The sequence below is a fragment of the Malaclemys terrapin genome, chromosome 19 (genome assembly GCF_027887155.1).
Source record: "Malaclemys terrapin pileata isolate rMalTer1 chromosome 19, rMalTer1.hap1, whole genome shotgun sequence".
Taxonomy (NCBI): domain Eukaryota; kingdom Metazoa; phylum Chordata; order Testudines; family Emydidae; genus Malaclemys; species Malaclemys terrapin.
Window position 1 is genome coordinate 7,949,521 of NC_071523.1, and position 13,447 is coordinate 7,962,967.

The 13,447-nt window shown below is 44.4% G+C and overlaps 1 protein-coding gene across 1 annotated transcript in view; it reads right to left on the reverse strand.

Moving 5' to 3' along the window:
* Positions 1-12,512, reverse strand: part of UBR4 (ubiquitin protein ligase E3 component n-recognin 4) — a 122,417-nt gene extending 109,905 nt beyond the window's left edge. Inside the window, exons 1-11 of the mRNA XM_054009407.1 lie at positions 12,357-12,512; positions 6,345-6,442; positions 5,640-5,743; positions 4,572-4,701; positions 4,305-4,444; positions 3,515-3,617; positions 2,621-2,762; positions 2,320-2,444; positions 1,340-1,464; positions 934-993; positions 629-819 (exon numbers count right to left, since the gene is read on the reverse strand). Coding sequence (XP_053865382.1) covers positions 629-819; positions 934-993; positions 1,340-1,464; positions 2,320-2,444; positions 2,621-2,762; positions 3,515-3,617; positions 4,305-4,444; positions 4,572-4,701; positions 5,640-5,743; positions 6,345-6,442; positions 12,357-12,493 — 1,355 coding nt within the window. The 5' untranslated portion in view covers positions 12,494-12,512. The remainder of the gene's footprint in view (positions 1-628; positions 820-933; positions 994-1,339; positions 1,465-2,319; positions 2,445-2,620; positions 2,763-3,514; positions 3,618-4,304; positions 4,445-4,571; positions 4,702-5,639; positions 5,744-6,344; positions 6,443-12,356) is intronic.
* Between the last annotated feature and the right edge of the window lie 935 nt (positions 12,513-13,447).

Below are 13,447 nucleotides of genomic sequence, written 5' to 3' on the forward strand. Positions count from 1 at the left end.
AGTGTATACAATTTAAATTTGTACAATAAGGGGAATAGGATAATTAATGTTAGCATTTAGTTCAAGTGAAAATAATAAATTCACTTGAAAATATTCTTCCACCTGAGGGCAAGGCTTACACATTCCTACCACCCCACAACTGCATCTGCTACTTTAGAGTCATGAATTGATTGGGGGAGAGGAGGCTCACTGAAGAGTGCCAAACCCTACTAGACAGAAATCTAGGCTCTGCTCACCCCATGGTACACAATGCCTCATCTAGTCCAATACAAGATATATCCCCTCTTCCCCCTCCCGCCCCCCGAAAATACCTGGCGCTAAGCCTGAAGTGGAATCTTCATACTTCTTTACAGATTAAAAAAACCTCCTCTTACTAAGTACTAGCTAAAAAAGAGGCACAATATCATTTGTGAAAAATTAAAGCAATTTCTCAGTCATCTCACTCAGTTTAAACTGAAAGGAAGAAAACTGGAGAAATATGAAGGGGTTGATTATGAAGGTGGGGTGGGTGGGGGCAGGAAGTCTCTTCAAGAAGACAATCAGACTCAGAGGTAACAGTCACGGTGTAACAGAAAAATATCATAGTGATGTGCTTAAACTGATTAACTTAGTGGAGGTATTCACATACCCTTTCCCAGGTCCCAACTTGGGAGACCCAACTCCCTCTTTGGTACGAGCAATAATGTCTCTGACTCGAAGAGCAGCCAATGGGTCTTTCTCCTTTCCTTTATCGGCCAGGGCGGTGGGGTTGAGGTTCAAGATGAGGAAGAGGCTGTTGAGCAAACACCAGGCCCCAAGCAGCTGGAAATTCTGATAATGCTAGCATTCGAACAGTGAAAAAAAACAGACAAAACAATGTAAATCCAACTGACCAAATGCACCACCACCAAAGTTATAACAAAGAGAAAGTTCCCGATGGGATGGGATTATTACCTCTCCCCCTGCACGGCGCGAGTTGCTGATGGCTTGACCAATCATTTCATATATTTCAAGCTGTAAGTAAAACCAAAAATCTTTGTAATCTTGCAGTGTTCTTTTAGACAAGTCACTAAACCATTCCACGCACTACTCAAACACCCTTCTCTGAAACTCCACAGTAAACCTCCCCACCGCAAACTCTCAGATATTACTAGCTTATATTGGTATCAATCTTTCTTCAGGTGTCAGCAAGTCCTGTGCCAGGGACCAAGAGAAGCTCAAACAATTAAAAAAGATAGGCACTTCCATGCATAAGACCTAAACGGAGTTTCCCCCAGTCCTTTGCATTGTGGACAAAAATAAAGTGAAAACAAGACAACTGCTCTCCCTTAAGCATTTGCATTCCACACCATCAACTTACACATTTCTGTACAATGGTGGCAGCATCATTTTCATAATCATCTTCTTTAGAACTTGTGGATCCAGTTCGTACCTGCTGGGTGCTGCCTACGTGCAGGATTGCCATGCATGTTGCCACACTCACACCTGATGAAAGAAGAGGGCAAAGGACCACATTACAGTTAAGAGCTGATCTTGGAAATCTATATTCCTGTTCACTTACACTACAGTCAGCAGTGCAGAAACTACACATGGAGTTGACTAGGCCAGGAATATTCACCATTCCAGTTGGAAGAAGAGAGGATATTTTCAGTTACCCTAAAACAACAAAGTTACATACAACCTAATACTCAGGAGGGAATCTGATGTAGCAGAAATTATTAATAGAGAAAACTTTACACACTGATTACACAAAAGGGCTGAATTCTGGGTATAACTAGCAAATCTAAAGGATAAACTCTGGGAAACATTCTAAGTCCTGAATAACAAAGCAAAGCAGAAAAGGTGAAAGATGACAACTAAGGAAGTGTTTCATTACTGAACTTGTGCATCCCAAGAGCAGGTTTGCAAGGACTGCCAACATTACCTAATGCGCCCTCAGTCACAGAAACGCTGCATTGGCACTGTCCATGGACATTTTGGTGACATGACAACAATTTCCTGCTTAACCTGAACACAATACTACTGACTCAGCCTTCAGATTTACAAAAAGGAAAGGGCACACTTGGTTCCTACTGCTATAGGCTGGGAATTCTGTGTTACAGAGGCAAACCCCTGGGAATTCAGCATGCCTCTTGCTCCATCCAATCAAGGTCAGCCTTCAAAGAGTGTCCTTTTGAGTCCTCCCTCAGCACGAAGGGAGGAGGTCATTGTTTGGGTCTCAGAGGTGCAGGTTACAAAGCAGGGAAAATGCAGAGCTACTTAGGGCTCCAGGGAGAGTGGGGAGAGATAAAAGACTTTTGATCTCTAGAAACATGATGCTACCAAAGGACATTAACTCACCTGCATAAAGGCAGCTGAGGGCAAGAACCGTCACATCCTGCAGCCGTGTGGGAGTCAGGGGCTCCAACACAGGGAGAGACAAAGTATCCAATGCCATGGTCACATCTATCACCAGCGAATGAAACCTATAACAATCATTGAAATGAGTTAAGAAAAGCACAGTACACTCTGGAGAGGACTTTCTGGCATCAAATGTTTAACAGAAGAGAGACAGTGGCCAGTACTGAATCCCTTGTCCATTCGCACTCTCATATATAACAGACCCAATATTAACGAAGGAAGAAGAATTGAAATCTCTTACCCATTGCGGACTGCAGTGGCATCTGCTACAGTGGCTGGCATAATAAAAAACGAGTTGGCCGACACTGCATCCTGAAATCGATTTATGTATCGCAAAAAGTAAGGGAGGTTCAGACACACTCGCAGCAACTTTTCAGAGCCACCTATCAGACATAAATCAGAGAAAAAACGGGCCGTTGTTTTACCTTTGTTGTTCCACTGGGTGGCTTTAAAACTAGAATTAAGGTGACAGAGTGGATGAGTCACTGGCTTAAATCAGTAGGGATAAAATTTTCCCCATATTTCACCTGTGGCATTATCTGTAAAATGAATGCAGTTGCAATTTGTTGTGAGGAAATATAGGGATGGCACCACAGATTAGGTAATTGGGATAGAGAGACTTAATTTAAAATCTCGTTTAAATACACCACAGGATAGCAGCCAAAAAAGTAACAGAAAATGTTTGTGTGGCTATGTGGAAGGTCTCATGCTCATCTCGTGTGGTACATTAGACCTAACTTATGCAGCAGTGACTCCCAACCCCATCACTCATGCCCAGACAGTATGCCATCCCTTGTCATTTTACACTGCCTTTTCTATGTATCATTGTTATTTGCATGTAAGTGAAATCATCATCTGCATCCTGTTCCTAACAAACAAGTATCCACATCACAGCCACCATCTTTATTGGCAATCTCCATACAAAGCACTCATGCAGGATGAACTCAACCTCCGCCCATAGAGCTAGTTCCTTCAGGTTAGGCATGGCAGGGTGTGATATAGGGCAGGCTTGCACTATCGTTACCCATGTTGCATCTCTGCAGTAGAGGACTTCAGGCTCCAGGGATCACATTCTGGGACCTTCCAAGAACACTTTTTTTTTATTATTATTATTAAATTAAAAGCTCATTCTTACCAAGCTCTTGCAGGCTGGCTACATTCTGAGCAATGAATATACTTTTGGTCTTCGCCGCAGAAGCTTGATCTGTAGATGTCTGATTATCACTTTCTCCTTCCACCTAACAAACAAGCAGATGTTAAATACAGCAGTGGTTCTCAACCAGGGGTTCAAGGCCCCGTGGGGGGCCACAAGCAGTTTCAGGGGGTCCGCCAAGCAGGGCCAGCATTAGACAAGCTGGGGCCCAGGGCAGAAAGCCAAAGCCCCAGCAAATGGGATGGAAGTCCAGGACCCCGAGCCCCACCACCTGGGGCTGAAGCCTGAGCAACGTAGCTTTGTGGCGTGGGTCCCCAGGCAATTGCTGTGATTGCTACCCCAACCCCGGCCCTGGCTTTTATATGCAGAAAACCAGTTGTGGCACAGTTGGACCTTGGAGAACTCCTGAAATACAGGACAACCAGCATCTGTAAATGGGGTGTTACTGCAGGTCTCTTTATGGGAACGAAACTGATCTACAACACAACTCAACAAGGAGCCACACCTACAAAGATGTTAGCTTTCCATACTGTGATAAATCAACCACCAAAAAATTTACCATACTTTCCTCCACCTCGTTGCCACTCACCCACATGCAAATGAGATTTAACCAGTGCAGAAGAGCTTCATCTGAGTATATATATATATATATATATATATATATATATATATTAAAAGCTCCCTGTTCATCTCCTGTAGCCTTCTGCCCATCCCTATGCTCACACAATAGTATTAGGAACATAGCACTTCTATTCTAAGGCTGTTTGTTCACCTGGGTGTCTGGAACAAGAGATGGTGATGCTGTCACTCTAGGGTTAAAAACTGATGTCAGTTGATTCAGGAAGTTCATCTGCACCTCTTTCTGTCGCAGTTCAGGGTTCACTGGAGAGGCCAACTCTTTCTGATCCTCCACTGCAGGTGCAGAAGAAGAGGGTCATTCCACATGTCAAGGGTAGGGAGAGTGCAGTGCTTTGTATACCTAAGGGAAGTACTGCACTGAAACAACAAGCATGTGCTAAGATTACATTGAAGCACTTACCATCCGAGAGGGTTTTGATGGTCTGAGGCAGCTTGGCTGATTTCATCATTGCTGTGAAAGTAATAATTTCAGTTCTGTCCAGGCGGCTGCAGCCAGTGCAGAGCCCCTTTATCAGCAGAATCAGGTGTTTCTACAAAAAGAAGGACACCAAATCAAATCCAAATGCTCTTGTTCTCTATTTTTCCCTCAACACTGATGCCCTCTGGGGCACCTGGCATTGGCCCCCGTCAGAAGACAGGATATTGGGGTAGATGCACCTTTGGTCTGACCCAGTATGGCCGTTCTTATGTTCTCCTCACAGGCCAAAGCTGATCTCTCATCTAGGAGCATGGAAGGCAAAGAACAGCAGATGAGACAGCGTCCGGGACTTGAATCCTCTCCTTGCTACGGAACAGCACTTGGAGAAGCAACCTTTCCGATAGTGCACTCAGGCTCAGAACAAGTAAGTGATCACACTGTGTCTGAGCCTCAGAAGCCAATTTACCTTTAGGGTTTTAATTGATTGTGAAACTCTGCAACCTGTTTTCTTTTTGTGGAAGAGAAAAATTCTCCCTAGGAGAGGAACACATGACCAGAGAGGAGTTTGTTTCTTACACAAGAAGAACAAATGAGTTGGCAATGCAGAAGCGTCTCTCGAGATCACAATATTAAAGCAAAGCAGAATGGATGTTCAGAGTTCTATTTAATCACAAATCTGCAAGCAATGCTCATCTTAATGCCTGCACACAGGAATTCTGGAAAAAGAAGGCATTAACAAGGAAGATCCAGTAGGTTACAAGTACCATGTGTGGCAGGCGGGCAAGGGAAGGTGGATTAGGTCACTTTCCGTCCCTGCAGAAGCGTTTCCTGTCTCTCTCCTTTTTCCTTCACCCCCCACAACCCTTACCCAACTGAGGATGCGGCAACAAGATGATGTTACAAGTTATACCCTTTTAGGGCACTAAATCTTAAATATTTCTAAAATAACTTTGAATCCTGCACTGGAGCAGACACTAAGAAGGAAGAAGCCATGCACCCTTTCTCTGATACAGTTCTGCTTTCAGTCTCAAAATCCATCCTTTGACTCACCTGTGAAACAGCACATGCCTCATCTGGGTTTTCAAGTCGCAGCAGTGAGAATTCGATCAGAACTTTACAAGCAGCTGCCACGGACTGCAGCTGGTTCCTGGGGACTACAAAAATAAAAGGCTTGTATCATTTAACCCCACCTTCTGAGAGTTCAACCACTGCAATACGTTCTTAACGATACCGAAGAAAACAGTACGCGAGAGAAGAGAGGGTCTGATCCCAATACTCTTATAAATAGCACCTCACTCCACAATTAGTCCCAGTAACTTCAACAGAACCACTTGCAGAGTAAAATCTTCTATCAATACAGTATATTTCTTTATTAGACAATAACATACAAGGAACATCTGTAAAGCAAGAATAATTATCTATACTGGTGTAAGGGCCATCATAGATACAAGGGATACTATAATAGTATTTGCTATTTTGCATTACAATGACAGTAAAAGGCTTCAACGAATAATGAGAAAAGTCATAAAGCCAAGAGTTCACCATTAGTTTTGTATTAGATTTCACTTACAATGCCTAGATTCTTAGGTCTGTGCTTCCCCCACACTTGTAAACAGGCTGCCGGAACAATGGCTGGCAAGTGCCAGACCCACAAACTCTTCATTAACATCCGATTCAGAAAACAGACTTGAAGCAAGTACCAAAAGAATTACATCCCTGTCACTAGACAAGAAATAGGACATGCTGAACACTTACTTAGGCCACACACTGTAGTGATGTAATGAGTGGAGAGCGCAACAAAGGAGGAGTAGAAGGGCTCATATTGTTTGTCATGGTGCAGGATTTCAGATTCACTGCAATAAGAAAACATAGCAGGAAAGCAAGTCAGTTGTATAAAATACTAGTGAATGTTTGAGTGCTTTGAAAATGTGACGTATTTATTAATACATGGAAGGCAAGATGATTTAAATTCCAAATATATATTCAAAATAAAATGTGGAATAAAACTATTTTTCTCTGAGCAATGCAGCATCTCTGCTCTTCCCTGTGTGCAAGGAGCTCTCTGACATCATCCATCTGGACTTCTGCATAAACAGTGAAGAGGAAAATACCAAGGTCAAAATCCACTGTGGATCTGAGAAGAGAATTCTGATGCAATAAACATTTTGCCCTTATGCCTTCAAGAATTTGGCACATTTTGCCTTTACTCCCAAGATTCCCTTCTATTACTTTTTAACAGAGGCTCATTCTCATCTTAGCTGCCTATAAGTTTTGTACTGTTGGCCAGGGTTTGCAAGTACGGGAGGCATTAACATTCATTCTCTGTCAGAGCACAGAACCGACCGGAGCACAGGCAATTCTGCAGACTGGAGGGTTCAAAACAGTCAGCTATAGTGACAAATATAGCAACATATTTTGTGAAGAGAAGAAAGGAAGGGAAATTTTGGCAGAGCTGCCACACATTTGGAGAAAAATACATTTGCTGGAATCTGTCCCAGAGGCAAAGACATGTGGCCTCCAAGATTCATTTATGATTTTTTTGTGCTCCCCACATAAATCAATATCAATGCTGGAAACAAACTGTTCACCTCCAGTGAAGGAAATAATGTCAGCTCAAATGTCGGACTAAAAACAGTAAAATCAAAAGCCACCCCTATGTGCATGAAAGCTCTTTAAAAATAATTGCAGATTAGTTTTTTGCTTGACCGTCAGGGAGAATGAAGACGACTTAACCACAGAACAGATATAGATGGGCAGTGGCAGTTCAAGCTTCACACACTGCCCCACTGATGTGCCTCATGGATAGGCCCCCTTGGAATGAGAAGGTAGCTGTGTCTTAAGAGCTAATTCAATCCTCAGTTTTTCCTGTGACTGACATAGTGGTGCCTATTGTGGTGACATTGTGTGGTGTGGATCTCTGTCCACTAGCTAATGAATCATATCACACGAGCCATCAGATGGTAGTAACTGTCATTCAGTACCAACTAGATTTGAACTAGTAATTTAGGCTGAAAGACTTGCCCATTGGTCATAGAAAAATGTGGTGATGTGGTTTGACGGCCTACCGGAGACACTTTGCAGTAACAAATGAGATACTTCAGTTCAAACCCTGGAATCTGCCTAAATTCAGCAGAGGCAGGGGAAGCAGCTAGAATAGTTTCTAAACTTTCTGGCCAGGGCAAGACTTGCATTGGTTATAAATATAATCTGTTGCCCTCCTGAAAGGGGGAAGAATTCTCCCATCGCTATAGGATTATTATTTAATCATTTATACTCCTGTGCCATCTAGAGACCTCAACTGAGCGGCTGATATCCGGACTCTAATATGGTGACTTGCACAGACACATAGTAAGATACAGTCCTGCCCCAAGAAGCTTACGACTGAAGACAAAAGGCAAGAGAATGAAAGCATTTTTCTCATTTCACAGACAGGGGAACTGAGGCAGAGAGAAATTAAGTGACCTGCCCATGATAATACTGAGTCTGCAGAAGAGGCAGCACTGAACCTAGGTCACCTGAGTCACAGTCCAGTGTCTTAACCACAAGACTATCCTTCCTCTCGGTACATTGTTTTTCTTCAATTTCTGTGCCTGCCTGCCTGCTGTCTGACTGCATGATTGACTTTATCCTGTCCAGTTACCACTGCTTTGGAAGCAGACAAAGATCCAAGAGCAGTTAGAGTGCCCTGGCGCTCAGCTAACATTTTCATGACAGTGTCTCTGGACCCTGTTGAGTTCCATGACTGTTCAGTGGCAGACCATGCAGCACTATGAAACTGACAAAGAATGATTTCCCTAACCCCCCTGATCAGATATGTAATAAATCAAATAGAGACAGTGAGGGAAATGCTGGAATGAGGTCTGAGTGGAGGAAAAACTCTCAACCTATTACAATAAATTTATGGAAAACAAGTGGAAGATACCTTTCCAGTTTCCTGACTAATCCCATTGGATGATCTGCCTCTCCCAATATTCAGCTGAAGAATCCCTATCTTAGTTTTCTGCCTCCCTAGAGTTTAGGCATTTGAAACAGAAACTCTCCCCACTTCCAAAGTGAATCTAGAAGTACTCCTACAGCTTGGTCTTAAATCCCTGGAAACATGAGAGGAAGTTTAATACTCTTTCATACTGTCTACATGCCTGGTTATATGCTCCAGTGATTTCCACAGCACCACATTTATTATTTATCAGTACTCTGCAGCTATTTATTTTTAGGAAGTTCTTGTCAGCCAGCCACTTAGGAACAAACACTTTGCCACACCAGATCGAAACAATGAACCCTCAGGTTTGGTATCCTGTCTCCAGCAGGCAAAATACATCACGCTCTTATGTTACCTGCACACTGGTGTAATCTTAAACATCCAGGAGGAGCAGACAAGGAACAATTCCCTGCTGACCTGTGCAGTGATCAGTTAATGACCTGTCTTTTCTATTTTCCAGTCACATTTTGCCATCTTATTGTGAAACTTATCGGAAATAGAGTAAACTGTGCTACATTCCCTCTCTGAGGGATGAAGATAGCAGGTCTGTAGCTCTGAATTCAAAACTATTTTCTTTAACTTTTACATAGGCAAGAGCAATCAGTAAGATTCTAGGGGCTTCATTTGATGATATTCAGTTAGCAAAAAAAAAAAAAAAAAAAAAAACAAGAACACCCCACTGATTTTCTAAGGTTCACCCCTTCCTACTTCTTGCCAGTATTTTACTCTCATGTTATAAACCTAATTCAGATGCAAGAACAACAACGCCTACTAATACCAATTGAAATTGTATGTGGATGTAGGGTAGCATAAAGCTCTTAGTTTTTAATAATTTGGAAGTTCTCAGTACAATTTATTCCTGTAATTTAGGAATCAGACAGCTTCACCATAAATCCAAAGAATCTAGAGGCTTGAAAATAAACCTCTCCAACATCCATATTCTCACGTGTTCAGATTCACTAGTAGGTTTTGCTCTTCCACCTCTTTGTGCAGAATCGTAAATTAGCAGCAACATCCATACATGATGTATTTAAAGAGAACAAGCAAGAACAATCTGGGATCCAACAATTTGGCAGCTAATCTCAGCTATTACTGATCTGTTGTGTAAGGCAAATTGTGTGATTACTAATCCCCCCAGGGTTACCTGAGGCCACAGGCAGAGGAACTAGAATGCAGGGAAATGAAATGTAGGACATTTCGATTTGAAGATGAGATCTGTTTTTTTTAATTATGAAAAGAGCAGTCACATAGTCAATAAGTAATTGATATTATCAGCAGGTCTGTTTTTGTAAATAATGAAACAGCAAAAATATTCAACTGTGTATCTTATGTTGGGGCACAAATGTTTGTTAGATTATATTAAACATTCTTCACCATAATGAAATCTTATTTCACACACAATCAGAACCCTATGAAACACCTATATAAACACAGATTGGAATCTTGGTTAATATTCCAGTAGCACCCAGAGACTCTAATCATCAGCAGGGCCCCATTGTGCTGTTTGGACTTGAGCCAGTGTCTGTTGACTTTGGTGGTTCAGGATCAGGCCCTTTACGTACAATAGTTATCACTAGGGCCTCCCTCTCGAAGAGGAATAGACGGACTCAAAAAAAGTTGTCTTAATGTGTGAACATCCCCCCCAAGTCTGTCCCGTTTGACTCAAAGAAACTTTTTTGTATACATACTGGATTCCAAGTTGATGGCGCAATTTCACATCATTAATTTCATAATTTGAAGTTAATTGTACAATATTTAAGCAAGAGGGCCCAAACTTACTAGCTGCCAAACATATGTCATTATGAAAACTCCTCCATTAAACTGTTAATGCCTAAACCTAAGAACCAAAAGCAGCAGTTCTCAGGAAAATAGATCACATCCTATTTTTGAAAGTTATTTCAAAGTGTTTAAAATACATGCACTCTATTTATTCGGACTGCATTACATTATGCTTATCATGATAACAACTGTGCACCTCATGGATGTCATGAATTACACCCGCTGATACACCCATTAAAAAATTCGACAGTATCTTTTTGAAAATAACTTCTACCATGTCTAAAAGTTGAGCCTGGTTTAAAATATTATCATATGCATTATCTTCTGTTTTCTTTCTCAGTTAAGGGTCCTCAAATCCATAGGGTTACGTCGCACCACAGTGGGGCCACAGTCTGAAACAAGAGGTCCAATCTTACAAAGCACAGAGTGCCCTCAACTCCCATAAGCTTCAGTGAGTCTGGAGTCAAGTATCAGGGGGTAGCCGTGTTAGTCTGTACCTACAAAAACAACAAGGAGTCTGGTGGCACCTTAAAGACTAACAGATTTATTTGGGCATAAGCTTTCGTGGGTAAAAACCTCACTTCTTCAGATGCATAGAGTGAAAGTGCAGTGATGAATTTGCCTACTCGACAGCTGAGATCCACAAGAGAAAGGCTATGCTAGGGAAGCCTTCAAAAGCAGGATTTGCAGGAAGGTTCTTGAATAGCATAAACACATATGCAGGTTTCTAGGTGAACCATCATATACATACATGAAAAAGCTTCCTGCTCTAGGGGTCTACTGTTTGGGGTATTTTGTCTGATTTGGCAAAACAATGTTTCATTGTAACTGTTTTCCTAATGTGTCAAGTTTGGGATTGTTTTGTTTTGTTTTTTGCTTCCTAACAGGCAATATATTTCTCTGTAACTGAAAATAGTGTGGTGGTATTCATACTTAAAGTTTATGCTATACAAGAACTATTTAATAAACCATCAGTCATAACTTTAGAAAATATTCCTAATGGCAAATACACTATGCACTCAAAATGAGACACCTCCAGCTTCTGGGAAAGACAGACCAGATCAGAATCTTGCCTTTGAGTAAAACTTCCACCTCCGTATTTCTTAAAAATAGTTTCAGTGACAGAACCTAAATCCAAACCCATTTAATCTAAATGAGATGAAGATCTAGTACACCATTATCCAAGGACCTCAATAGTTTACATTATGCAGCATATAAGACCATAACACATTTTAAACCAGAGAAATATGAAGACAGAACAGTCTAAAAATATGTCAAGGGTATAACTGCCAAGGATAAGGCAGAGCTCATCTTTTTTACAAGACACCAATTAGCTCCAGAAAATGGGGAAAAGGGAGATGAACCCTATCCACTTGTGAGCTCCCGAGGGCAACAATCTGAGAAGCCCAGACTCTCAGAAGTTGGGAAGAGGCAGGGTGCTAGTGATCCTACCAGGGGGTTCCCCCCTGGACACTGCTTGGAGTTCCATTTTCCATCGTAGCCTCGGGCTAGCGGCCGCTGGATACATTTCAGCCCCACCCCATCCCTGCCAGGAATAGGGAAAGTGCTGACCCCTTCCCCTGCCCCTTCCTGCTGGGGGCGCCCGCCAGTCTAGCCCTCCCCAGGCCTCCCAGAGGAGCCATTGCTGTCACCGGGGCCGCTGCCCACAGCCGCAGGACACCGCGCCGGGTCAGTTTCAGTCTGGGGCCGCAGGAGAAAGCGCTGAGCTGCCGCCGAGCGGTGCCTGCCTGCAGGCTCGGGGCTCTGCTCAGACCAGCGAGGCAGCGCTGGAGGGGCTCGGCCCTGAGCCGCCCCCCCCCCCAAGCCGGCGGGGGCACAGGCGGAAAGGGGGGGGCTGCCATGGGGTGGGGGAGGGTCGGCACCAGGCAGGGCGGGGCGGGAGGGACAGGCGCGGCGCGGCGCTGCTGGGGGCCCCTCTCCGACCCCGCCAGGTCCCCGCCCTCGGAGACGGGAGAAGCGGAGCGACACCCCCGCTGCCCCGGCCCCACCTCTCGATGACCGAGGCCAGCAGCTGCGGCAGCTCCCTCATCTCGAAGGCCGAGTAGGAGGCGGAGAGCAGCGGCCGCACCGCCACCTCCCAACCCGGCTCCCCCGGGGTCTCCGCTCCGCCACCCGACGCCGCCATCTTGTTGCCGCCTCCTCGGTTGGGGGGGGAGGGGAAGAGAGACCGGAAACGCTTCTGCGGGGACGGGAAGTGACCTGATCCACCCTCCCTGGCCTGCGCGCGACGCACGGTACTCCGGCTTAGCCGTATGACGTACACAGACGAGGGGGCGGGGCCCGAGAGGCGCGTCGCTGAGGCGCGTGCGCAGATGAGTCAGCAACATTTGGGCACATGCGCAGGAGACTATTTTCGTCCCCGCAAGCTGCGCATGTGCAGCAGGTGTATCAATTCAGACGCCTGTGCTCAGCTGTGCAGGTGTCAAGAGGCTGCGGGGAGGAGGCGGAGGCAGCGGCCCGTAAACGGGTCAAGGTGGCCGGGGCAGGCGTGTTGGGCTCTCACTCCTCCCCCACCCACTGCACCCAACCCTCTGCCAGAGCTTGGGAGTGAAGCCAGGAGTCCTGTCTCCCTAACCAGTGCCCCCTTCTGTCCTAGGCCTGGCTGTCAGCTCGCTGCTGCTGGGTCAGTCCCAGGCACTGGTGCACATGCACCGGTACTGCTACTCCAAGTGTCTCAACCTACCCAGCTGTAACTCCTTCCCCGTTCGCTTTCACTCTACCTAGTTCGTCTTTTAGCACACAGTCTAATCAAAGGGCAGAGCACAGCTCTGTTTGGGGTTATTTAAAGTGTAACACTTGGGCAAGGTTTCAGATATCACCGAGAGATGGGTGCTGTTAACAAAAGTAGGTACGGGCAGTTCCTCCCTCTTAGCATTTGTAAAACAGGTATAAAGAAGCTACTTTCTGAGCAATTAGAAAGAAACCAAACAAAACAGGAGTAAAAGGTGAAGACATACTAGCTCCTTGTCTTGGTCTTTAAGGCCCCTTGCCACATAGCCCTGCTCTCTGGCGTAGGGATTGTCTTCCTTAATGCTTCTCTGAACAGTGCCTCCTACAATGGGGCTCTTATCCTTGGTTG